The sequence below is a fragment of the Gossypium raimondii genome, chromosome 5 (assembly GCF_025698545.1).
Source record: "Gossypium raimondii isolate GPD5lz chromosome 5, ASM2569854v1, whole genome shotgun sequence".
In the NCBI taxonomy this organism is placed as follows: Eukaryota; Viridiplantae; Streptophyta; class Magnoliopsida; order Malvales; family Malvaceae; genus Gossypium; species Gossypium raimondii.
The window spans coordinates 23,311,561-23,339,353 of NC_068569.1; the positions used below are offsets into that span (position 1 = coordinate 23,311,561).

The 27,793-nt window shown below is 32.5% G+C and overlaps 2 protein-coding genes across 2 annotated transcripts; one reads left to right on the forward strand and one right to left on the reverse strand.

Annotated features, from left to right (window-relative positions):
- Window positions 1-9,843: 9,843 nt before the first annotated feature.
- On the reverse strand, window positions 9,844-11,702 carry LOC105771079 (probable WRKY transcription factor 7). Its single transcript, XM_012592483.2, has 3 exons — window positions 10,766-11,702; window positions 10,544-10,669; window positions 9,844-10,266 (listed from the first exon to the last, which is right to left on the reverse strand). Exons 1-3 carry the CDS (start codon window positions 11,539-11,541, stop codon window positions 10,104-10,106), a joined length of 1,065 nt encoding a protein of 354 aa, XP_012447937.1. The 5' UTR covers window positions 11,542-11,702; the 3' UTR covers window positions 9,844-10,103.
- Window positions 11,703-22,661: 10,959 nt separating this feature from the next.
- Window positions 22,662-24,298, forward strand: LOC105770111 (probable isoaspartyl peptidase/L-asparaginase 2). The gene is made up of 4 exons (XM_012591170.2): window positions 22,662-22,964; window positions 23,101-23,334; window positions 23,480-23,566; window positions 23,664-24,298. The coding sequence occupies exons 1-4, from the start codon at window positions 22,803-22,805 to the stop codon at window positions 24,156-24,158; spliced, it is 978 nt and encodes a 325-aa protein (XP_012446624.1). The 5' UTR covers window positions 22,662-22,802; the 3' UTR covers window positions 24,159-24,298.
- The last annotated feature ends 3,495 nt before the right edge of the window (window positions 24,299-27,793 follow it).

A 27,793-nucleotide genomic window follows, 5' to 3' on the forward strand; every position in this document is an offset into this window, starting at 1 on the left:
TATACATAAAACTTGTATTACGATTTATAGGTATAAACATGAAGGCTTTTTTACCTCAATAATGTGAAAAAATAATTAATTACCAAAATAGGCACACAAAAAATTATTTACGTTAATAAGCATATGTTACAGTGCCTCGTCGGTGCCGCCTGACACACTGACGACACTACCCATTTTTCTCCCCAATCATTCTGTCATCATTACCAGTATGTATTTTTTAAAGATACCTGAAAAATACGGGTATACCAATTTTTAAAAAAAAAGAAGAAAAATATATATTTTCTAATGGTGTTGTCGCCGTGCCAAGCGGCACCTCTATTTACCTGGCGGTCAAAGGAAAAAAAAGTTGAAATCTAGAAAAAAAAAACAAAAATGAAAAAAGAAAGGGCATGGGAGCCCATGATCGTCCGGGCGGCATCGGCCTAACGACCTGCTGTGGACGTGGCTCCCATGCCCTTTCTTTTCAATTTCAACTTTCTTTATTCTGTTTTTTTTTTCAGATTTTAGCTTTTTTTTCCTTTGTTTTTCCTTTGACTACTAGGTAAGTAGCAGTGTCACTTGACACGGCGGCTACACTTTTATTTTTTTTCTTTTTTTGAATCTGGTATACACGTATTTTTGGGGTATTTTTAAAAAATACATACTGGTGTCGCTGGACACAATAACGGCACAAAAAAATTGTTTTTTTAAGTAATGATGACAGAAGATTGGAGGGAAATGGGTGGTGTCGTCGGTGTGTTAGGCGGCACCGACAGGACATTGTAGCGGATGCCTATTTCCGTAAATAATTTCTAGTGTGCCTATTTTGGTAATTAACTTTTTCCAAATTATTGGGGTAAAAAAGCCATACATGAAACTTTGAGTTTGAGTCAATTGTACGCATTTAAAAAAAACAAATACATATATTTATTTTCATATTTGATTAATATAATAGTTTGTTATACAATATATTAACGTAAAAAGTGCTAATTTGATCATATTATTAGTAATTTCTAAAATTTAATCAAATCAAAATTTAATATATAAAATCGCACAAAATCAAAATTCATATATAACATTGCACATTAAATTAAAATTCATGTATAGTTTAATATTTCTCCTACATAAAAATATATACAACTTTGAAGATTATAGGATCTAGTATTATTCTTAAAGTTATAAGAAGGAAGAGATTTTAGAATATTTTGTTTTTGTATAATTTTTCATATATTTGTAATTTATGCTATATAAATTTAATAGTTTTTGCTTTTTTGGATAAATTACAAAATAGTCATTTATGTTTGGTTAATATTATGTTTTTGTTATTGAACTTTAACTTATTACAATTTAGTCACTAACATTATCATTTGATAACATTTTAGTCATTGTACCTGTCATGAGCCGTGGATCAAAGCCCGTGACTAATTCACAAAGAGTGTCCCATGAAGGTCAATTTGATTAAATGAGGATCATTCGATCCACTTGAACTGTCCCAATTTCTGGAACATATGGAGAAGTCCATCTATTTGAAGCATTGGTGAGCGAGTGAAGCACTTAAGGAAAATTAAATTTACATTAGTGAATATGGAAAGTAATATTTCAATATATGTAATATGATAAGATTTGATTTTGTAATTTTAGGGGATTATGTAAATCTCTTAAGAATCTCAATTGTAGATAAATTTTAATCTCGATCATCGATGTAAAGTAAGTTGTATCGTTGGATCTGGGGGAGCTCAATTATAAATAGAGGCATTCCCTCTTATTTGTATTCATCCCATACTTGAGTTATAACAACCCGTTTTTAATGGTGTCGAAATAGTAGTTTCGGAACCAAAATTTCAACAAGCGAGCTAGTAAATATTATTTATTTAATATTTGTGAGTATTTCATAGAGTTGTATTTAAACATGGTTAATAAATTGTTTAGACAATTAATTTAGTAAAAGGACTAAATTATAAAATATGTAAAAGTTAGTTTCTATTAAGTAAATGTGTTAAATAGCAATTGAATGTAAATTAATGGACTAAGTGTGTAAATAAACTATATAATTAGATAGTGGACAATTATGGACAAGGTTTTGTTGAATTTAAGTATATTTAATAAGGGTAAAATGGTAAAAGGGTAATTATTATGAGAAAAACAATTAGGAAAAGAGCTATCATCTTCTTCCTTTATTTTTCCCATAGTTGAATCCTCCATTAGAGAATTTAGAAAGCTTCGGTCAACATTTGTTCATGCATGGTAAGTGATTTTGATTCCATTTTAATGATTTTTATGTTTTGAAGTTATTTTAGTTTAATCTAACTAACACGGGGTTAAATTATAAAATTATTAAAATTTTAGGAACTATCATGAATGATGTAGGTGTGTTTGTGAACTTATTTGATAAATTCATGAATTTGATAGCTAATTATAGTTTTTTGTTAAGTGATTTTTAGTAATTTTAATGTTTAAGGATTTATTTTTTAAAATAGTAAAACTCTATGGAAATATTTTGAAATGGTGATAAATATGGGTTGATTAGAAACCCTAGGAAATTTAGCTAGCATGAATGGTGGTTAAATGTGGTTAATTTGTAAGTTTCGGGTTTAGAGACTAAATTGCATAAAAGGTAAAATATTGAGGTAATTTTGTAAATTGATAATAAAAGGACTTATAAGTATAAGGACTCAAATCGCGAAAAAGTCAAAGTAGCAAAGTAGTCGTCAGTTTGTGTTAGTAATCGTTTTTGTATAGGTAAGTTTTTATATTGATTAATATTTTTTTTAATTGTTATTTTGGTTAAATTGTCGATTAATGTTGTGCTTTATATAATTCTAGTTGATTGTTAAATGTTAACTAGTGACTTGGATTAAATTATAATGTTAATCAATTTGATGATTGTGTTTGAAAATGTGAATTTCATAGATGTATATTTGACAAGGTATAATAGATTGAATATAAAGGATTTTGATATGTAATGTGTCCCGTTTGAAACTTGTGAATGCTTAGGATACAAATGACATATCATTAAGGGTTATATAGTTTCGGGTGATAGTCTTGGATGACCTACCGATGGCTGAGGTCCTACATTTGTTGCGGATTCTCCACAGCTCGTGTGAGCAGCATTGTATAGCTTTACATCCCAACCCACAGCTCGTGTGAGCATATTACAGATATGGTTACAGTTACAAATACAGACACACTTTGTGTGAGCATGGTTCACGTGTATCCGACATTGTTTCATTTTGTTCAACGATAATAAAAGCTTAAACGAGTGAACTTAATTATATGAAATGTTATGAGATCATGATAGATGAAATGGAAATTTTGGCATAAATGCTTTGGTTGGAATAAGTAATTCAAATTGGAAATGTGATGAATGAAATGTATATTTGAGTTGTTACTAATACATGTTTTATAAAATGATAAGATTATATGTTACATTGTTGAGCTCACTAACTTGTGGGACTTGTGATGTGTATAGGATTTTAATGAGTTCATGAGCATATTAATGGAATTATGCATGAATTAGATAAATTGAGTCTATATGGTAAGTTTACGTTTAAGATTTATACGAGCTTATTAAGCATTAATTGCTTACGTTAGTTGTTTTTCTTTTCTTGTAGATTGATGCGGTCGTTGAAAGCACTAAAAATATCCTATCCTTAATAAATAATGAAAAAGAATAGTAAAAGGGAAGTAGGGTCAAATCCTCAGGGACTGGATTTGCATAATGTCTTGTTCCGTGAAATCCCAGACAGAGTCTTTACCAAGAAAACCTGCGTTCCTAGAAAAAAATAAGAAAATAACAGAATTAAAGGTTTGGATCTCGAAACGAAAAATAAAATAAAAACAGAATTAACAATATTGAATCGAAGATTCGAGAAATTAAAAATAGAGTTGAGAGAAAGGAAATTCTTATGAGAGGTTACAGCCTCCAGTTGTCTCATACTGCCTTGGGTTCAATCCTCGGCTTTTAGATGATCCTTCCAAAACGAATAAGCTAGCTATAGTGGAAGAGGACACCTACGATCACCAGCTCCAAGGATTTAGACTTACGATTTAGTGGAACCTGACTCTAGCCAACAATCGCTTCTGTGGGATCGTCTTATGCTAGATCAACACTTTTCAATGGCGAATCCCACGCCATTTTGTCTCTTGGGCTCACTAACCTCTAACGTAGTAAGCTAACGAACTGACTGTGCAACCTTCCGAAAACATACAAAGCGGCCGCCTTTGCATACGTTGAAAAGCTTACTTCTTAAGGGACATGGACGGAAGCGTCAGCCCTGTAGTGTGGAGAAATAATGAATACTCGACGAGGAGGCTAAGTACGGACTCTAAGCCTCAAGAACCCTTTTTGGGGAATATCGACAACCTTCGGCTAGATGGGTTTAGTGGCTCATGGTTGTGGTGGAAAAGAAAATAAATAAAATAAAAATGGGGATTTTATTGAAAGGAAATATGAGAAGAACAAAAGCCTAGACTTTTGAGGAGAGAGTGTTTACAGAAATAGATGGATGCCTTTTGAGTCACTTCACCCCCTATTTATAGTGTTAGGAGAGATAGTCTAATCCTACTTAAACTCCCAAAAGATAAATACATTTAATTGAAGATAAATAAAGATAAATAAAATTAAATCCTAAAATTAAATAATCCTTAATAATTATCTTAATATTAATTATCCTAATTAAAATAGAGTCTGATAGAATAAAATCTCTTCTTTTTGCATTTCAACCCTTGTTTCCTCCATGCTTGCACTTTTGGCACCAACTTTTCGTTGTGTCACATATTGGCCTATTTTATCTCTAAATTCACATTTTTGGCCCTTAATTTTACTTTTGCCTCAAATTTAGTCCCTATGAGATAAAAGATCATAAATAGCTCAAATTAGCAGGATCATACTCAGAATAAATACATAATTAATACATAAAAATACGTTATTCTAGAGTGTTATCATAGATCATCGGAAAGTTCGATCGGTTGGAACCTAGTCGAAGTACATACACACTATTCGTCCATCATTTGGTAGATGTTTTGGTTATTTTGTTGATGGTTGTAAATGACATATAATAGGGGCTATTATGTTATTTTTCCAATATGATATGGGTTGAGCTTACCTCTAGCTTACTTGTATATATTACTTAGTTTTGGCTTGTAAGTGTCTATGTATATGTGTTTGTGGTCACTTTGTTTATGCCTCAAGAAAGTAAATAGATTATGGTGAAATGGATTGTAAATGGAATGGTTAAATTGGTTTGATATATGTTTAAGATATGAACTTGTAGCATTGAAATTGAATTAATTTAGTGTGTGAATTACGGTGTCAAATGATGACATATTGGTTAGGCACTTAGGTTGAATGTTTTGGTATGTTTTAGGCTTGATTATATGTATTTTGAAAGCATGTTTATGGTTAATTTGGTTTTGGATTGGTACTTAAGGAGTTGGTGTTGTTTTGCCTTGTTTTGAAAGCAATTTTAGGAGCACACGGCCTAGGACACAAGCTGTCACACAATTGTGTGCCACGCACAGTCACACCACACAACCGTGTGTGATTTTGATTTTAAGTGCAAAATTTTTCACAAAGAAACAGGTTGTTACACGGCCATGTGACCTTATTACGAATTGCACATGAGTTGAGACATGGCCGTGTAACCCATATTTTGAATTGCACATGGTTTGGCCACACAGCTGTGTGACCCCTATTTTCAAAATTTTTAAGTTTTTCCATATTTTTCTGATTTACAAATTGATCCCTGATTGTTCCCAAACTATTTTTAAGGTCTCGTAAGCTTGATTTAAGGTTCGTAAATGTAAATATCCTATGAATGATATGTAGTTTGAATATTTGGTATTTAAATTAATATTTGAAAGGTTTTATGTTGTCATTTGTTTTGTTATGTGTCGTAATACTTCGAAACCCTAATCTGACGACGAAGACGGGTTAAGGATGTTACATGAGTAATAGGATACTTTGAGAGCATTTACTCAAACACTTGGCGCAATTTTTCTTTCTTGTGTCTTTTCTGTTCTTTCGTTGCTCTTTTATCTTTGAGTTGCTTTCGCTTTATTTTCGGTGTCTTAGAGAATTTCTATCGAAAATTCTCACTTTGCAAGAGTTAAGTTGATTTAGACGAATTTGAACTTAAGAAATTGCCTAAGGTTGCACGGGTTGTGAGACTAAAATTTTAGCCCCTTGACATACCTTTACCCACTGCCAGAGGTGTAATGGAAATCACATGTGGCATAAATTATGTCGTTAAATGCTAACATATCATCCACATTAGTGGTGCATAATTAAATACTTTTTATTATTTTAACCTTTTTTATTAACTTTATTCCCTATTCCAACTCAATTATTTTCTTCTTCTTTAGTCAAAATGAAACCCGGAGAACCAATCTCAACTCCATCCTCACCACCATTCAAAACTCCACTCTCAAACTTGACAAGTCTACACCATAACTCGACCTAAACCGATACCTAATCTCAACTCTAACCATACCCATTCCTACTGTCAACTAAATTGAACCTATAAACAAACATCACCACCTCCTTTGTTGTTCATTACCAGCACCATTTGAGCCATCGCATCCTATCACCTCACCCTTTAAAATTACTGACACTCATTTAACTAACCAGAAGAGAAGGAAAAAAATCAAAGAAAGGAATTTGCCACGCAAGTTTGTGCTACGAAAAATCTCAGCTTTCTCATCTCAGGTTTCTCCTCATGTCAGCATTAAAGGGCACAATTTGTGGTACGTGTGATTTCCGTTATACCTTTAACAGTGGATAATAGCACAATGACTAAAACGTTACAAAATGATAATGTTAGTGATCAAATCGTAACAAATTAAAGATTAAAGATTAAAACGTAATATTAACCAAACATAAATGACTATTTTTGTACTTTACCCTTCTTTATATGTTATATCTTGTAGTCTTATTTAATTATTTTTATATTATATATTTATTCTTATTTAATTATTTTAATCTTTGTACTTTACTATTTATATTTAATTTATACTTAAATGTTTCTTTGGTCTTAATATATACTTAAATTTGACATTGTTAACTTTTGGACTTTTTAGGAATTTAATTATTTTGTATTTTTTTTAGGAATTTAGTTGACATTGTTAACTTTTGTACTTATGGTCAATAAAATAGTGACACAACTTAAACAGTCATTTGTACATATCCATTATAGATTTACATTTTTATTAAATTTATTTTCATAATTACAACTAATATTTAAAACTTGATATTTAGAAAATAGGTATCTTTAGAAAGTTTTAGAAAATTTCCAGTTTTATTAACCTTTCTGATATTTTTAGAATTTTTATTATTTTATTATTTTAAAATAATACTTATTAATATCATATTATTAGTTACTAATGTCAAATTATCAAAAATTGACAGAATTAACTAAATATTCTAATTGAAACTATTAACAAATTTGATATTTTCTTAGATACATGATTAACTCCGTCAAACTTTTTATAGTTTGGCACTCGTGATCAACAACTCAATTCAAAAGACATGATAAGAATTATTTAAAATAAATAATAATAGTATTTTAAAAATATATTGTAAAAAGTTAAAAATTATAAAAATTCAAAAATTATTATTGGTATTGATCTATTTTATAATTAAATGTAAATGAAAATATTTAATTTTAATTAGAAAATGATTATTGAGAGTTGAGAGCCAAGCCGTGATTAATTCAACCAAATAGGTATTACAGTAATATTACATTTAACTTATATGGCTAGCTTAACAATAATATTACATGTGAATTGTTGTCGCACCAACATCGTTAAAAATGAAAATGGTAAGGAAAGGCTAACCGTGTTTTTTTTTTTTTGCGTAACTCCTATTTATAATGACTAAATATGTTCTGATTATATCTACTATTTTTGACACAATGTTTAGAACTACCCATAGACAGGAGGATAATGTGCTTCAATGCACTTGAACTCACATCCTTGTGCATTGGCAACAGTACCCATGCCAATCGAGCTAAGACTCAATTAGCATGGATAAAATAAAACTTATTTATTTATACGAATTTTGATTAGATATAATTATACCTACAATATCTTGAATTTTAATAAATATAATTGTATGTACACTCAGTAAGTATACATATTCAATAATAATGTTAGTTGTTTGTAAAACTAAATTAAAATAAAATATTCATGTATCTAATTAAATAATATAAAAGTTTATTTTAATTTAATCATGTGGCCGGGACTTCGATCCTCGCTCATAGGAATGGAATATATTTTGTAGTCAGTCGTTTACTTCTTTGGAAAACACTTGTGGCGAGAAGATTAGTCACTACTACCGATGATGAATCACCTGAATTTAACAAAAAAAATGAATCACAATATTTTACATAGAACTAAAATTCACTTATAATTTTGAGAATTTCTTCTTGGTTTTCAAAGATGAAGCTGGTTGTTTGGGTTGATGACTGTTTGTTGTCCAAATTATGAAGTGAAAAAGAGCAAAGCAATCCTTGGCTTATCCCATTGCGATGTTGAATGTGGAATAGAGTTATCACATGGAAGAGAAGTCTCAATTCCCTACCTTATATGTCTTTTAATCAGATAGATGCCTTTCAGTGGCAAAGCAACAAAGGCCATTTAAAGGTGCAAGTGATAGGCTGAAGATGACAAAAATTTCGTTTGAGTAAGTAATCCAAGTTCCAACTTTGAACCATATTAACGTGAGAAGAGCAATAGCAGCAGTTAATTTAAATGTCTCCTCCACCGACAGTGCCACCGGAAATTGGTCAGACTCTCCACCAGCCTTTGAATCCATGCAAAAATAAATTAAAATAAAATCCCCCAGATTGCCAGGGAAATTTATATAGTTTTATATAGCAGACAAGATTCTTATAAAGGCATCAATTACACCTTCTTTGAAGAGCACCTACTGGATTTGAAAGTATACCATTGAATCTTGCACCAACTTTTTAATTTAATTATGGCGATTCGTATCCCGACATTGACCTGTTAAATGTCGGTGGATGAATGTTCATTTAGGTTACTTTCTAAGTTGCCATGGACCATTGTTTTCTTTCTATCGTCTTCACTGTTCTTCGCATTCAATTAATTTACCTCTATATTCTACCACCAATTAATGAAAGAGCATAGGCTGTGGTCCTTGGAGGCTTGATTCTTATAATCAACAAAATGTAAAATTCAATACTAACATCTGCAATCATTTTCTTATTCTGAACATATTACTTTTTAAAAGAAAATCAGAAATTTAGATGAAGAAATTGATTTTGAGTTTAGCTTGCAACAAGTTTATATGAAATCTACATGCAAAGTTTTTGATTGTTGTCGAAGGAGATCTTCCGTAGGAAAAAAGGGAAGGTTGAACGAGTTAAATCAATTTCACAAAAGAAGAAAGGTGTTGCAAAGTCATAGGATAATGTTAAAATTAAGTGAACGTTCATGCATGGCCAACTTTGAGAAAATTGTGCCTTTTTTACTTTACAACGATGGCGATGGCGATGGCGATGGCCAGCAAGCGACATTACTAAAGAATTAAAACGCGTGAAAATGATAAACCATTGTTCTCCACATTACCAAGCATGCGATTTTCTTACACATAAAACTAATGAAGTGTTTTTCTAGCTTTTAATGGGAACTTCAGATAAATAAAGAAAAATAGAAAAATGGAGTGTTTTCTCTTCTTTTTTTTTTTTTTTTGATAAGGAGATTTTATTCTCTTTTAATTTTTAAAATGACTAATAAATTCAAAACCAGGGGTCAACCATCAAACACCCACTTTTTTTTTTTGCCTTGAAATATAAATTTATATATCAAAATTCAGAGGTTTAGTGGACAATGGAACAAATTGGAGAAAAGTAAAAGCATCCTGGAGGAGATCCATCAACATATAATATAATATTAAAGTTGTGATAATTGGGTATAAGAACATTTTTAAAAAAATGAAAGAAACCCCCCACTACAAATCCCACTAAATCCACTAATCTCCTATTCTATGCCCGTTTTCCTTCTTTTTAATTAACCAAAGCACAGAATAAGGAAGCCTATAATATTGTCTTTTTCAAGAGCTAACATACCAACTAATGAAAGCCCTTGGTTGAATTTGGAGACCATTAAGATGATTCCAGGATCAAAGCAGGTGAGACATCGGTGCTGTTATGCCTATGATTGTGGTCAGCTTCATATGTTACAATCAGCATCATCGGTTCATCTAGAGCTCGCTCTACATGTTTCCTGGCAGGGCAGCCTTTGACGCTGCTGCACCTGTAATACCCCCTGAAAATTGCCCCAAACAAACGTGTTAGGAAAAGTCGGGTTTGGTCCGAGTTAAGTGGACTCGCGCAAGCTTAACAGATGAATTTAACTCAGTAGACGATTCAATCTAAAATACATAATAAAGTCAATGACAATTGCTGCTGAAAACAAATTTCTTTAAATATGCAAACTTGAATTATTGTCCTTTTGAGGCGTTTAATCAAACAGGTAACGGGTGGATTGACTGGTAAAGAGACCCACATGAAAGGCAAAAACCAAGCTAATAATCTTTACGAACCTTGGATGAGGGGACCCCTTGATTGGTTTCTGCCCATATTTTCTCCATGAATATTCATCAGGAGGAATATCAGCCGTCTTGTTGCTAATAGCTGGAACTCTAATGACCTTCTTCAATCTTGATTTCCTAATAAAAGTTCAATCAAAAGGTTCAGACTTTCAGAATAAAATCAATTAAACGATCCAAATTGTATGTATGACCCAGAAAATCTAAGAAACCAACCTTTTCTTGGAGCAATGGCAACGGCGAGAGAATGAACCGTATTTAAGAGCAGCACCATCCAATGAATTGCACTTCCTTTTCAAAGAGGAAAACAATGGAGGTTTGCCAGAAGAAGGGACGTGAGAAGGACTAGTAAATTGGAAACCGGATGGCTGAAAGCTATCAGTATTTCCTGTTGAGGAAGAAATAAATGAATTCCCAGCAGACAAAGTACGCGAGGATGAGAAATTTATGGTACTAGGCGATTCGTTTCTTTCCAAAACACCAATCTTTGCTATCAAAGGAGGACTTCTTTTACTCTGGGGGCGACTATGAGGCAAAGGAGGCAACCTATAACTTGGGGTCGAACAAAAAGGCTTAAAAGCAGACACTTGATCTTTGGTTACTTGAAAAGAAGAAGACCCCGTCTCTGGCTCTTGAATCTTCTTCGAAGCTTGTTCTGTATCTTGTTCTGGGTGAAGAACAGGGGCTCGTCTAAATCGAGCATGGCCGATTCTCGGTCGATCCAATAAAGAAATAACCTCTTTGAAAGAGTTAACAGTCTTATCTGTAACAGCTTGGATATCCATGGCTGACTCTGCTGAACCAGATGGAGCAGCAGTTTTAATAGAAACATCTGGATTGAAAAGCTCTTGATTTTTAGACATCAACGTTATCAATTCTTCAACACCCTGAATCCCAGAATTTGCAGCTTCTTTCAAAGCAGTTTCCACCACTTTTCTTGCAAAACTACCACCACCGTCACCGCCGTATACCATCTTCAATTCCACGGTCATCTCTGTTCATCAAACGAAAAAAGAAAACCCAAACCCACCAAAAGTCTGATAACCCGAAGAAGAATCAAACCAGTTGCATAGATTTACAGAAAACGAAGGTTAGATATATTTAGGATAGGAGAGGGAAAATGAATTGAAATAATAATGTCAAAATGATGAAAGTAATAAGAAGAAAAGCTCAAAAGAGAAGAGAGTCAAACTTAATGCCTTCCGTTACATATTACCGTCGAACTCACCACCCAATCAATTCATTCCACGTATTAAAAATGCTGTCGGCACCTTGACCAACTTGGGTCCCATCACAACGGGAATTTTAAATTTTAAAAGTCAAAGGGCGATGAATAACCGTTGGATGAGATGACCAGGTGAAATTGGGAATTCTATTTTGGTTGGAGACAGTGAGGCAGTGGAGTTGACTATGAACTGCTTTAATTAAAGAACTAACATAAAAAGTCGTTCGTGGGACCATTTTTACCGGAAACTGGAAGAAACGTCAAACTTTCGTACCACAAAGTCATATGGGATTCTTTCAAAGTGGGGCCATTGCTGCCGTTCGATTTTGCATCATATAACTATTTATAAAGATTGGTCTTTTTCTTTTCTCATCATCATTTGAGCTCAACTTTGCCAAATGATTTTTTTTTCTTTTTCTGAGAATATATTTTTTGAGAAGCCCTAATCAAATTTAAATAAATATAACACGTTTAGCAGTTAAATTAAGTCAATGTTGACAGCCACGTGGATTGGAAAAACGTTTTTTTAATTAAAATAAAATCATATCAATGGCTGAAAAAGAAGTTCATTTTGAATAAGGAATTCTCAAACTTTATTAAAAATTTATTTTACCCTTTATTTAATTTTTCATTTTTTAGTTTTTAACTTCCGTTTCTATCAAATCATTTTAAAATAGATGAAACAGTTGAGGTTCATTAACTTTGTTGACGTAGATAACATTTAAACATTTAATTAATTTTTAAAATATTAAAAATTCTTAGATTTTTAAATAATTTTAATGATTTTAATTTTAAAAATAGTTTATATATTTTTAGGATTTTTAAATTTTAAAAATTAAATAAATGTTGATGTGTCAACCATATGGAAACCAACGTGTACACAAGGTCGATAAAGTTAAAAAACATTAACTTCTCTATTCATTTTAGGGTGACTTGACAAAAATGTAATGACTAAAAAGAAGAAATTTTTAATGAAGGGTTAAAATATTTTTTATAAAATTTGAAGACCAAATAAATCATTATGCTTTTGAATCTTGATATGCTAAGATGTTCATGACAACTTTTTTCTTAAATTAAATCAAGTTTAATTTACACAATTAGTAAAAAGTATCATAGTTAACACAATTTTGTTAACACCCCACATTTGACCCGGTCACTATATACAAATTTATGACGTCATATTATACTACCGAAGCAACTTAAGTTAACTTACTTCTTAATCATATCATTCAATGCACAAATATTGTTCAAATAAATTCAACCATCCATTTTAACCACAAACTTATATTTATAGTGTTTAATAATTTAATTCATCAAGTTATGGATGTAACAGTCCGATTTTTAGTGGTGTCGAAAACGGTAGTTTCAAAATCCTATTTTCGATATCAGAGTCCTTAAATATAATCATTATATTTTTACGAGGTTAGTATAAATGTTAATTAAGGTCTGGTTCCTTGATTTTGTCAAATTAATAGTTAATTAAGGTATAAAGATTAAATTGTAAATATAATAAAAATTAATCGCTATGAATTTTTAATTAACCCAATGACCAATTAAGTAATTGAAGCATTAATGTATAGTCAAACGGTGGTGGAGGCCAGTTGTAATCCACCAGATTAGTTAATTATGCTTATTGTTAATTAAGTAAAGGTTAATTAAATTAATTAAAGATTAATCTAAGTATATTAAAAGACAAAATTTAATGAAAACAAAACATTTTAACTATTCATCTTCCTCTCCAGTCTCCACCCGTAGCAAAAAGAGAGAATAGGGTTTGGAAGCTTCAATTTTTCGATCTTGATTTGATATGTTAAATTTAGTCTTTTCTTTATAATTTTTATACTTTTGAGATCGTGGGAGCTTGATTTTGCTAGTCTATGTACCAATTTATAAAACTGTTAAAGTTTATGAAATTTTTCATTGATGAGTGCTTGAAGAAATTGATACTAAATTGTTAGATTTTAAACTTAGAAGTGAAAAATAGCTGGTTTGTAAAGTTTAATTACTAGTTTTGAATATAAAGACTCTATTGTATAAATTTGAAATTGGTGTAAATTTTCTGTAATTATAGATAGTAGAGAGTTTTAAAAGGATGTAATTGTGATTGGTTTTAAAATTTAAGCTCAAATTTGAAAATTTTACAATTTTAAATTTAGGAACTAAATTAAATAAAATGTAAAATTTTAGAGGCACTCAAAAAGCGAAATTAAACTGATTCATGCATATAATAGGATATTGTAAGATGTCTGGAATTGATAACTTGAACTAAATTATTATAAAGATGGGGAATTGAGCCAAATCGAAGATAATCAAGGAAACGCAAAAATTGTTGATTCGTCCTTAAAGATTCGGTTGTTTATTGATTTTGTCAGGTAAGTTCATACGGTATGATTGTATTTAAATTGATATATATTTGAAGTATGAATTTGCGTAAGATTGATAGAAAATTGAATTGTTTGCAAATTGATACAAAATGTGAGATATGAACTAAACCATAAAGAAATGATTACATGTGTTAAAGATATCTAGGTCATATTAGTAAAGGATAAGATACAATTAACTTGTCAATATAATTACGTGCACGTTAGTACAGGATATATGTGATGATACGGAGTTTATTAACCTACAAAAATGAATGCACATATAATAAAACTCTAATGAAGGTAGCTAGATTACTATCCAAAAAGATTTCTCGTATAAAAAAGAAGAAACAAGATTTCTTGCCTACCTCGTAGAGTGGATGAACCAAAACAAAGCAGCAGCTGAAATTAGGAGGGAGGATTTATAACCACAAATCATCCACAATTTAACAGGTGCATAGGGATACTAATGGAATAAGCCCATAAACACAAAAATAGAAGGCAGAAGGGGTTTCCCTTGACCCCAATTTGCAGCATAAGAGCCTGAAATCGGCTCATTCGTAGTGGGCTGGTAACAAGGGCCACAATTTGTTGTTTTCAATCCTATCCTAAACAATGGGACCATATTCATATATTCTGCTATGATAATAACTAGTTTATATATATAATTTTTCTGGAGCGAGGGATTTAAATCTTAATGAAACATTAAATTTATCAAAAGCGTATCCAAAAAAAAATATTTTTTTCATTAATGTTATGAGATTTAAAAACATGTTAAACTATTCATACTTCTTTGAGAAAAAATGTACTTATATTTATTTATTTTATTATTATGCATATATGATGTACTTATATTAACTTTTTAATTGTTGTTCATATTTGGTAAAGGATTATTTGTAGAAACATTCGTGGTATAAACTATTCATTAATTAATTAAGCATAAGAATGATTTTAAAATATATATTATAATCATTTTCATATTTTAATTGAAAATATTTAATAAATATAGAAAACCATATATGCATATGCAGTGTCGTAAAGTACCATACGATTATTTTTTTATATTAGTTGTGCTATTTATAATAGTTGTATCTATATTTAAGTTTATTATATCTAAGTAATTAGCATAACATTGATTAATAATTGCTAAATTAAATATACATTAAAAGATATGTGTTTAAAATTCAGCATTAATATTTAAGAAAAAAATTTGTTAGCAACCAAAATATCGTCACTACTTTAGGCATAAGCAAAGGAGAACTCAAATCTAGGAATTAAAAATTTTGTTAAAAATTATTAGGATTAAAAAAATCGAAGTAGTAATATTTATTACAAATAAAAATATAAGAAAAACCCTTGATAATTATTCATTAAAATGTGTTTTTGTTATTAATATTTTAATATATATTGATAATTCACGTAATATGTTATTACTTTTTTCGAAATTAATTTCTTGAACAGTAATGATGCCAATCACTTTAATTATCATTATCATTATTGTTTTCTAAATTTAGTTATTTGATTGTATTTTTTTTTTGGTAAAGAAAATAAACATGATAAGTTAATTACATAATAACTCTTTGGGCAATATTGCCATTAGTTTGACCTAGGGGTGTGCATAATTCGGGTAAAACCGAAAAAATTCGGTTAACCGACCGAATTCGGTTAATCGGTCGGTTAACCGAATTTTTTCGGTCGGGGGTCGGTTAATTTTTTTTATGATTTTTCGGTTAACCGAAAAAATCAATAAATAAAATTATCCAACCCAGCCCAAACTCAATTACCCAACCCAATTACCCAACCCAATAAAATTAAAACTAAAGTTTACCCAATTACCCAATCCAATAAAACTAAAACTAAAAGACAACCCAATTTACTAAAGTCTAAAACTCAATTTACTTTAATAATTTATAATTTTTTTAAATTTTAAAAAAAAAATTCGAGTAATTCGGGTATTTTTGGCAATTCGGTTAGTTCGGTTAATTCGGGTAATTTTTAACCAAAAATAAAAAATATATAATTTTCGGTTAATTTGGTTAACCGACCTTATTAACCGAAAAAATTTCGGTTCGGTTAATTTTTTTTTTTAAAAATCGGTTCGGTTAACGGTTAAATTTTTTGGAAGGTCGGTTAATTCGGTTATAATAATTTCGGGTCGGTTAACCGAATGAACACCCCTAGTTTGACCGTAGAAGAAAGCGCTAGCACCTCTTTTAGAATATCCGCAAATACCTTCAGCTTGTATCAAAGGCTATTTTGGCTAGGTCATATACAACCTTATTAAAATCTCTAGGGGAATGTTCTACGGTCCAAGATCCCAGGTTCTCCAGAAGAAGATGAATACGCCTAATAATAACAGAGTTCAAACTTGTCAAGGAAGGACCCTAAATGACCTTGATTGCCTCCAAGCTATTTGTTTGAATCTTTACACCTGCATATTACATATCGTGAATGATGGTCAATCCATCAAGAATACCCATAATTCAGCATAAAAAATTGAGCAATTGCCCAAGTACCGATTATATCCTTTAATCCACTCCTCATTTTCGTCCCTTACTACAGTGTTTCCAGTAGTGACCTTAATCGCGCCATCTGTGTGAAGGCTGATCCAACTTTTTGGTACCTGTACGTCTGAGCTCGACTCATACTATCTAAATGTGTGGTCCCTATGAAAAGAAATAATTTTTTTTGCCTATATATATGATATCTTAATTGCCTCACCTGTATTTCATGAAACACCCTGAAAAATAAAAAGTTTCTAATTCTTCCAGATTCGCCAGGTAAGTAAACCAAATAAACAAGACCAATTCACCTTTTCAGCTACGAATTGAGCAGGTTCCTGCAAATTAGACTTTAACCATTGAAGGAGGTCACTTGCAAAAAAATGCTCACTAATATCATTAGGAAGTACATGCATCCAAATTATTCCACTTCACATCTTTAGGGTTCCACAGTCTTTCCCGAATGTGCCAATAAGCACGTTTTAGAGAGAAAATACCATTCAAAGTACAAACCCAAATAATCCTATCATCACCTGCAAACAGATGAGGTGGGGGTATACCCACAATATGTCTAATTATATCCTCTGAAAACCAAACACAAAAAAAACTCCAAATTCCAATAGCTCTTCTCAATGATCATTTCACTGAGTAAATAGTCTAGATTATGACCTCCCCGTTCCTTTTGTTGATTGCATACATATATATTTGGATCCTCGCCAACAATGTTTTGTGCTGGTGAATCAAAATATGAGTGTTGGAATCAAGATAATATTCGTAATCCAACTAGCCAAGGGTATTCTCAATGACAAAAATATTGACTTGGTAGTTCTAAATGTTGATGAGACCCCATTAAAGGTGCTAAAGGTGTAGTGGTGTTTTGACAATATAAAGCTTGTTGAGAAACTAGTGAGACTACCACCTAAAATAGAGGTAGATTATTCGTTAAACTTTGTGGTAAAGAAGTGTTGATGCAACATGGGTAGTCAAAACACTATTGTAGTGCTCTATGGTGTGATTTGTCTAAATTGTTGAACGTAGGTTATAGACAACCAATTCTAGTAGCTTGTTGATTTATTATGGCTTAGCATAGATGCAAAGGTCCTTTTAGAGTTCTGTGATGAGTAGGCAAAGTAAATTGTTAGGATTCTATCTTTTAGATAGGTTTGAATGTGAGTTGTTAATGTAATTCAATCTATATCATTTATGTAAAGAGGTATAAACTATAAATAGAGGCCTTCTCCAACCTCATTTGTACCATTCATCATTGAGTTAATCAAATACAGAGAGTATTTACTCTAAGCTTTTGTGCTTGTTTCGATTAGTCGTTTTCTCAACTTCGAGGGTTAAGGTTGACTTAGACAATTTGAAACAAATTCTCGTCCTAAAGTTGCATGGTTTACTTGGTTAAAGTTCGAGCCCATAACGCTTGCATAATACATTTGATTTTACAAGAAAAGAAGGTATGAAATAGTTATGTGATCATGTTAATATGCATTTTTATTTAATTGATGCAATTTAATTATATTAAAAAAATCAAGTATTTATTAATTTAATCATTATTGAATTAATTTTTATCCTTTAATTATCAAATGTGATATTTAATAATTGACCTTTATTTTTAATGTAATTACGTGGCATGATTTGAGTGAAAGTGATACATGCTAACATAGCATTATTGTTTCATACAATTCTCTCTCGCTCTCGATACAAACATATATTAGATTATAACACATATCACTCACACAAGGTGGGTGGAGAAAAATTAGGTAATAAATACATTTATTCAAAATTTATATAAAAATCAATTGAACGTTTTGTTGAAATAATAAAGTTAAAGCATTTAATATTCATTGTGTCACCGATTTAATTCGAGTTTTTATTGATTTGATATAAAAAAAACAAAATAATAATTTTAATATATCAATCTTTAAAGAGAGAATTTTGTTGTATATCCATGCGGATGCAGTCCTAGAATTCGTTGTAACGTAAGGCAGTGTTGTTATTCCACAGAAGCGCAAAAACAAAGAGAAAAGCCAAAATTGGGAAAAGTAGTGCTATGCTGATATTTCAATGGATCTTTAACATATCATAAGATTCTTCACCACCTTTGGAGAAAAGCTGAAATGGTAATCCCTTTTGACAGCGACATACTTCCACATGGTAAAAATAATAAAAGGAAAGAAATATGTCTACCGTTAAGCACCTTTTCAGTCAAAGAGGATCCTCTCTTTTGTGAATCTTAAAGAGTCCTTTTATATCATTTTTAAAAAATTTATGCCAAACAATATTATTTTCTATAAAATAATATATGAATTATTAAATTGAATTTGCATAATAATTTATTTGGACCTTGACTTTACAAAAATATATCAGTTTAGCCCTTTATTTTAAATTTTTTATCTCTTTTAATCCTTAAATTTGTATTTTTTGTCAAATTACTTCAAAATGAATAAAAAATTAACATTTGCTAACTTTGTTGACATGACATACACGTGTATGCCACATTAGCAATTAATTAATATTTTTAAATATAAAAATTTTAAAAAGTATAAATTATTTAAAATTTAAAAAGTATATATTAAAAAGTGCTAAAAATTTTAAAAAATAATTTTAATTTTTAAAAAATTAATCAATCCCTGACGGGCTTTCACGTGGATGCCACGTCAGCAAAGTTAGCAAATGTTAATCTTTCTATCTATTTTTTTGGTGATTTGACAAACAATACAAGTTTAAGGGCTAAGGGGTGAAAAATTAAATACAAGGCTAAAATGATTTTTTTTTGTAAAGTTGGAGGGCAAAATAAGTCGTTATGCCAATTGAATTTACGTATTATTAATAATTCAAATTCCAATTATGATCATTTTTGTTGATACAAGGCATAACAAAGGAGGAAATAGTGATGGTTCTGTGGAGGTTGGTCCACCTAGAGGGGCAAAGACTTGGAAAAGAACAAGAGAACAGATTGAAAGAGAAAGAGGAGAGATTTACTCAGAGTAACTTTAGGGTTTCAAATGATAATTTTTTCTTCATCAAGTGTGACGTGACAGAATAAATGTTCAATCCCATAAAATGCATAAGGGATATTCATGGGCGTGAAGAACATACATATCGTGAGATTCATCTTACTATGCATTGAACCAATACAAAGTTGTTATGCTTAAATGAGACCATTATTGTGTTGAAAGTGTGTTCACACTTGAGTAACGTTGGTAGCTAAAAGTGAATGGTTTGAATCATAAAAGGGTGTCACTCTTCAAGTTTGGAAACGTGATCAACTAGGATACTACCTCACATGAAACCAAAAGAGAATTGAACATCTTCTGCTAAGATGGGTCTATATAGCCGAGGGGTCTAACAATTTTAATGAAGAAAAAGCGAAAACTAAAAGTAATCAATAAATTAGGATAGTCATTTAAATCAGGTTGATATCAATACGTGAGATTTTTTTAAGGTCTGATTTGTATTTAAACTTTAAGCAAATGTTGAATTTGAAATGCTATATTTTATGTATGTATGTATGTACGGTCCATGAACACATCGGATGTCACAATAGCGTAGCCGTCAATTTAGTCATCATCTTTATTTATGCAAGTGGATGTAGTTAAAAGAAATTATGGATGTTAATCAAGTTTGTGTGATATAATAAAAGCCTTTCATTGGAATGGAATTATAATTGGAATCAAATGAATGATGACTTGGGGGGGAGGGGGGCTTTGAAATAGAAGGCCAAGTCGGAGGATGCAACGGCGAAGGTGGTGAGTGGCCCGCAGCCTTTAACGTTACAATATTTTAATGGTCGTCCGCCGTCTAAAAGCAAGCAGGTGCCACCAAGAATCTAGTAAGGTTGGGTTGAATATAATTGGTGAAGGGTGGGGTCAGCATCAGTCACCCCCACATGGAAACTTTAAACCCCTAAACCCATGGATGGGTCCATAGCTTTTCATTTTTTTCTGCTTCTTGTTGGCCACTGTTTTTAAACTGCGATACTGACTGCACAGCGCGCGCTCCTGATAAAGCCGAACGGCCGCCTATTTTCCTTTTTTTTTTATATTTTTTAATTATTACTTTTTCTATTTTCTAATAATCTTACTAGTCAACTTTATTCAATTATGTAAGAAAAAAAAATACCTGGTACACACACTAATCATAAAATTGCAGTACGTACAAGTAGTAAACTTGCTTTACACTTTCAAGTTTCAACCATCCTCTCCAGTAATTATGTTATGCTTTGGATTATCTGGTATATTTTATTTTTTATATTTTAATAATTTGTATCATACAGATATATATATTTAAGAGATAAATGCAAACGGGTATAATTCTTTTATTTACTAAATTTTCATTCTATATACCACTCAAACTCGAATAGAGATACTCCAGCACTGCTTCCTAAGAGCAGCGTATGTACCAATTTCACCATAGCGGCTTGCTCGAAATTATAATAACTCATTTTTTAGTCAATCATTGAGATTGAAGGTGTAAAATGATCATGAAAGTTTTTATATTAGGAGTTAAATTTTATTTTGTCCATCTACTGAAAAAGAAGAAGCAAAAAGAGCAAATTATTCCTTCATGTTAAATTTTTTATCTATCTTTAGTATTAATTAAAGACTAGCGAGTCTTGTGCTAGTAGAAATGAATGATTTCTTAATAGAGGATTAATTTGCTTTTTGATATAAGGTACATAGAAGGATTATATGAAACTATGATTTCATATCATCTTTATCATTTTCAATAGGAGCAAATTTGCCTCCTAATTTTTAGCATTTTAGTTGGATTTGAATTTTTTCGGGAGGAATAATCTAATTTATCATACTCCAACTCGAAAGAGATAAGGATGACGTGGAATTATAGTTTCATATAATCATTTCTAATGTATAGAGATTAATTCACTAATTTTTGAATAAAAAAATAATCTGATTCATTTACCTTGTTCTAAACCCTTTGTGACCTTGATATTAACCCTTTCTTTAACAAAAGCCAATACAATATTTCATTTAAAAAGAACTCATATGGAGAAGAATAGAAAATCAAAGTGTCCATATCACTCCAAAAATATGCACATCTTTAAATTCAAATAAAATCCTTGAAGATTAAGTATGATAGCATTTACTTCCCGATTCCAATATGTGGTTGCTGAAAACTAGGTATTCTCTGTCATATCAACTTTGGTTCCAACCTAAAAGAGATGCAAAAACAAATAATTAAACAAACACCTTGGTCCTTGCACATAGGAGTGGCTTTCAAATTTTCATTTGGCTACCAACAATTATTTATTAGCCTAAAAAAGTGGCCAAAATGAGTGAGGAACTCGAGACAATAGTTTATTTAACTTCCCAACTATCAGTGCAGGAATCTCTTAAGAGAAAATCCAAAATCCAACTTTTAATATATTATCTCCTTAATTAGCATTTTCTATTGGGGGTTAGGTGTGAAATTGTTTATTACCTTCACATACAAATTTCAATCTCTTACTAAATCAAGCACATATTACCAAATATTTTCATTTTTTATTTATTTATAAACTAAATGTTTTTATATTTAATTCTTTTTTTTCGTTTTGAGAAATTTTCTAGTAAGATTGAAGGTAGAAAGTACTCAAATAGAGACGGGGCATAATAATTTTTTTGGTGCACCAATTTTATTAGAAAATCCTTTCATCTATATATTTTCATTTTGTTAATCTTTAAATTTTATCTTTTCTCAATCCATTAAATGCTAACAATTTACTTGTGTACCAGTTAACAAATATTAATTTTTCACTTATAAAAATAAAATTTTAAAATTTAAAAGTGAAAAAATAAATAAAAGAATAAAAAACATATTTTTAGTTGGAGGGCCCAAAGAAACTGTTTCTCGCGCTTCTCATAATTTATGATTACAGGCAAAGCCTAGTAAATGACATGTAAAATTTGAACGATGACAACAAGTGGGAGTGAGAGAGAAAGAACACAAAAAGAGATAGATCCCTCTAACCTGATTCTACCAAGATTTTTTTCCTTGAATGAATAAAAAAACCCAGATTTGAATCAAATTCAAAGAGGTTTTCAAGTCCGCGAAAGTCTATAAAAGGGGTCCAAGGTTTTAGTTTTTACGTAGCAAAGCAAAGAGTGCCTAGGCGAAAGGTTAGAGAGGCAGAGAAAAGGCAGTGTTGAGAAGGGAGAGAAATGGGGGCCTGGGCAATAGCAGTGCATGGTGGTGCTGGTGTCGACCCTAATCTCCCTAAAGAAAGACAAGAGGAGGCTAAGAGACTCCTCACTCGTTGCCTTGATATTGGAATCTCTGCTCTCCGCTCTAACCTCCCCGCCATTGACGTTGTAGAGCTTGTCGTATGTTCCCTCCGCCCCTTCCTTTCCCTTTAATCCCTTAAAATAGAATGGAGATTATACATATAGCAAGTAAAATGGAAAAACCATCAGATTCCACATTTTATTATCTCTGAATTTGGATTTTGTTTTGGTATAGGTGAGAGAATTGGAAACCGATCCTCTGTTTAACTCCGGGCGTGGATCTGCCCTCACGGAGAAAGGAACGGTGGAAATGGAAGCCAGTATTATGGATGGTCCGAAAAGGCGGTGCGGTGCCGTTTCCGGGTTAACCACCGTTAAGAACCCAGTTTCCCTTGCCCGACTTGTAATGGAAAAATCACCACATTCGTATCTGGCCTTTTCAGGCGCCGAAGAGTTTGCCAAGAAACAGGTTCGTAGTTTGGTCCAAATCCCACGTTTTTTTTTAAATGCTTTTCGAATCTTAGGTTCAGCAACACACGCGTCGAAGTCTGACACCTGACACTGTCAGGGACAAGTTTGGGTCTACTTAGATTAATGGTTTGGATTTGTTGCAGGGCGTGGAGATGGTGGACAATGAATACTTCATTACCGAAGATAATGTCGGGATGCTCAAGTTGGCAAAAGAGGCTAACTCTATCCTGGTATACGTTTAAGATTTTACACTACTTTCCCTCTTAAAAAACTTCATCCATGCAGTGGGACGATGGCTAACGTTTCCTAGTATTGTCTTCTGGTCAGTTTGATTATCGTATCCCTGCTGTTGGCACCTGTGGAGCCGGTGCCGCCATGGACAGTCCTTTGCAGATGAACGGGCTGCCAATCAGTGTCTACGCTCCGGAGACAGTCGGGTGCGTGGTGGTTGACAAGCAAGGCCGATGTGCTGCCGCCACCTCCACCGGTGGGCTCATGAACAAGATGAGTGGAAGGATCGGTGACTCGCCACTAATAGGATCGGGGACCTACGCATCTGAGTTATGCGGGGTGTCGTGCACCGGCGAAGGGGAAGCAATCATCCGGAGCACACTGGCGAGGGAAGTGTCTGCAGTGATGGAATACAAAGGGTTGAATCTGCATGAGGCGGTGGATTATGTGATAAAGAATAGGTTAGATGAAGGCAAAGCGGGGCTGATCGCGGTGTCCAAGGACGGTGAAGTGGCATGTGGGTTTAACACCACCGGGATGTTTAGGGGCTGCGCCACTGAGGATGGGTTCATGGAGGTGGGTGTCTGGTGAAACGTCAATGGGTTGCCCTAAGAGAGATTTGATTTTTATGTCTTTAGGTTTTAACCATGTGCTTCACAGTATCCCTGGTTTGGTCGGTCAATGTGTAATTGAAATGCCCCCATTAATAAAATTAGGATCTTCCGTATCAATATTGAATCATGACAAGTTTGATGCTTTAGATTCTTAATCTATGGGATTAAAATCTTCAATGGGACAGCCAAAAGTTAAAAGTCTACCTCAAATAATTTGCGTTGCCATTATCATTTACGTTTCTGTCTGCATTGGTCCCCCATTGAAAGCTGCCACTATTAAACACACATTGGTTATGCATATTTTGGAGACCCCCATCCAATCTACAGGACTGGAATGAAGTGTTCATTGTTTTATCTCACAAAAAACTCACCACAATGTTCAATCTCTGATATTAGTGTTGTATCCAAAACAAAGTTATGGTTTGGTGGGATCGAGTTTTACACGTTTTATTAAAAGAAGTTAGTATATTATTTTTAATTATATTAAACTTTAAAGTAAAAGAATATTTGTTTATCGAACTTGAGCCTGATATCCATTGGCGGGATCGAGTGTTAAAGGTTGAAACTTATTTTGGCACCTTTTGGCGGCTCCCGTTTCCAATGGCTGGAATCCATCAAACGAAACAACAGAAAAATTATAATTTTAAACAAAGATTCAAACTTGTGACTAGATTCCGAACCCTAAAACGACAGCTACCGAATGGGGCTTGAGGCTCAGAACACGAGATTCTAATTTCATGGGTAACACACCACATCTGCTTGGAACCACCCTACTTTTTATTTTATTTTTCCAACTAGTGAGAAAGCGGGTTGACTAATATAAAGGTATGGCAACATGCATGTATCTAGTAAAATCCATTACATATCAAAATATTTATATAAAAATAATGATGATCAAAATACCTCTCAAAGTCATATTTTATTATTTTACAAAGTACAGAGTTTTTAATACAGCATGCCTTGGCTGTACCATGCCACCTTTTTCTAAGTTTATGTAGAACAAGTATGATGTTTGCAACTCTTGAAGTTATGTCGTCTCAATTTCATTAAGTAGGAAAGTGGACTACCTACTTTTTTGTATCAGTATGACTTCCAAACCCTATCAGAATCTCCAGTTTATGATCAGGTTTAAGTTTATTGAACCTGCACAACATTTTCCTGGAAAAGACACAATTTGAGTTTGCATCATTATCAGTATCCAAGGTCCAAGGAGTCAATACCTAACACAGAATTTCACTTTGAATGCTGCCAAAATTTATAAAAAGAAAAGAAAAGATACTTTAGTTCTTAGTAGAATTTTCTACCAAATCATGTGGGCTGCTGCTATTTAACATGATGAATCCAAGAAATGAATCTTAGACCAAATATACTGTGCTGGGTCTCCTTGTTCCTTTCAATTACCCCAGTTTTTCCTCCCTCTTCCCGAATTTTCTAATCAAGATTCATGATAGAATCTTGCACCAAATCTACCCTCTCCAATCAACGTCCTTTAAAATTTCAAAGCTAGCAAGCCCTTTTCTATGACTTTGTTTCCTTCTCTTTTGCTTTTCACATTTAATTTAATAATTAAAGGGAGTATCTAAAATAAATAAATCATGGGCCTGCAATTTCAAAATCTATGAAATTGTATATTCAAGGTTGATACCAGAATCTCACGACGGATCCAAATAATTTAATCGCCTTATTGTTTTCAAACTGAACTCCCCTCGTTTTCACTCTCTTATACCCTTCATTGCTAAAATTCAATAATTTACTAGGATTTTTTTTTGAATAAATTCTGACTGGGCTTTATTACTAAAATTAAGTAAATCAACACAAAAAAAGTCCAAAATTAAAATGAACCCAATACAAAGGCCTATAACTCAAACCCGGAAAGCAAATTAAAACCCATAAAACCAATCCCCCCTTATTTTTGAATTTTAAACTTAAAAAACTGTAAAACAGAAACCTCTAGAACCTAATAAATGCACCGCTATCATGCCCAATCAGAACCAAATCATTCCCCGTCTTTTCAAATCTATTTTTTCATTTCTTCATTAAGACGTTTCCGGATATCCATGAGGTTGTTTCCTTCAAACTTTTGGGTTTCCCCTTTTTCAGCCTCAAAAATTTGTGTCCTTCATTTCATCTGCTTCTTTGTACTCCCTTCCATTCATCTTCCTTCAGTCGCTCGGCATAATCCGGAACTCTACCAATCAGGTAAATTTCTTCTTTTTCCTTTAATGCCTCCCTTGCAAGCATATGAGCTAGACTATTTGCTTCTCTAGGCGTGTGCTCAAAATAGTGTCTTTTTTATTGTATTAATAACTGATGAATATCTCGAATATATGCTCCAACCCTTGATCTGTCATTTGCTTGTGTTTTGCATTTCTTAATGATTGAAAGTGCATCACCTTCAATAATAATATTTGGCCATTTCATGTTCATACCGATGCGAGTTGCTGTCCTGCAAGCAATTGCTTTTGCGGCAAAGGCTGATGCTACTTGGTGATGAAGCTCTATAATAGATAAAAGGGCGTTTCCTTGACTGTCTCTGGCCACAATTCCCACTGCTGATTGTCGAGCATTTTCATCAAAGGTTGCGTCAAAGTTAAGCTTTATAAACTGACCAGGTGGGTGTTTCCACATTCTACCTTCTTTTATACTTTTGTAGCTTTTCTTGATCCTTGAGCTCAAATATATCTCTGTACAAAACACGCAATTTCTTTCCCGGATCTACTAACCTTCTCATGAACTCTTTTATTCCGCTCTCCCCAGATTGCCCAAAGAGCACAACAAAATACCCTACGCATATTGGGATTATTCTGATCGAAAACCGGGTAAGCCACTTTAAAAATTCCATATAGGGTTCATGTAAAATCTTGAGAGTGATAACTCTTCCCATACTTCAGTTGCCACAGGACACTCACGAAAAATGTGATTTGTGGTTTCTGCTGCTCTACCACACCCAGAACATGTCGTTTGACTTAGGAGCCTTCTGAAGTGCAGATTCACCCACGTTGGAATATAATTCCAGGCTATTCGCCAAATTGTAATTTTTATCTTCGAAGGTAGATTAAGGAGCAGATGTTTTGTAAAATCCTAGTTTCAGGTTTGTAAGGCATAAGCCCTAGGATCATTTTCATTACCTTGTAATAGTTTATAGGCGCTTCTCACGGTGAACTCTCCCGAGGACTCTCCCCTCCAGGCTGGAAAATCTTTGTAAGGCTCTTTTGCAAGCGGAATGCAGAGAATTCTCTCAGCTATCTCCATTGGAAAGGTAGACTCAATCAAGCCCTGTTTCCACTCCCTCTTACTTTCATCAATTAGATCTGCAACTTTACAATCACGTAAATTAACAAAATGCAATGATAACCTGGCATAATTTGGTATCCAACTATCATTCATCATCGAAATTTCACTCCTATTCCCCACTTTCCAGCATAATCCTTCTGATAGAATACCCCTAGTAGCCCATATACTCTTCCATGTGTAAGAGCAATTATTCCCAAGACGCGAGTTTAAGAAATTAGTTTCTGGAAAATATTTTGCTTTTAAAACTTGTGAGACCAATAAGCTTGGATTGGTGAGTATTCTCCAACATTGTTTAGCAAGTAGAGAGATATTAAACTT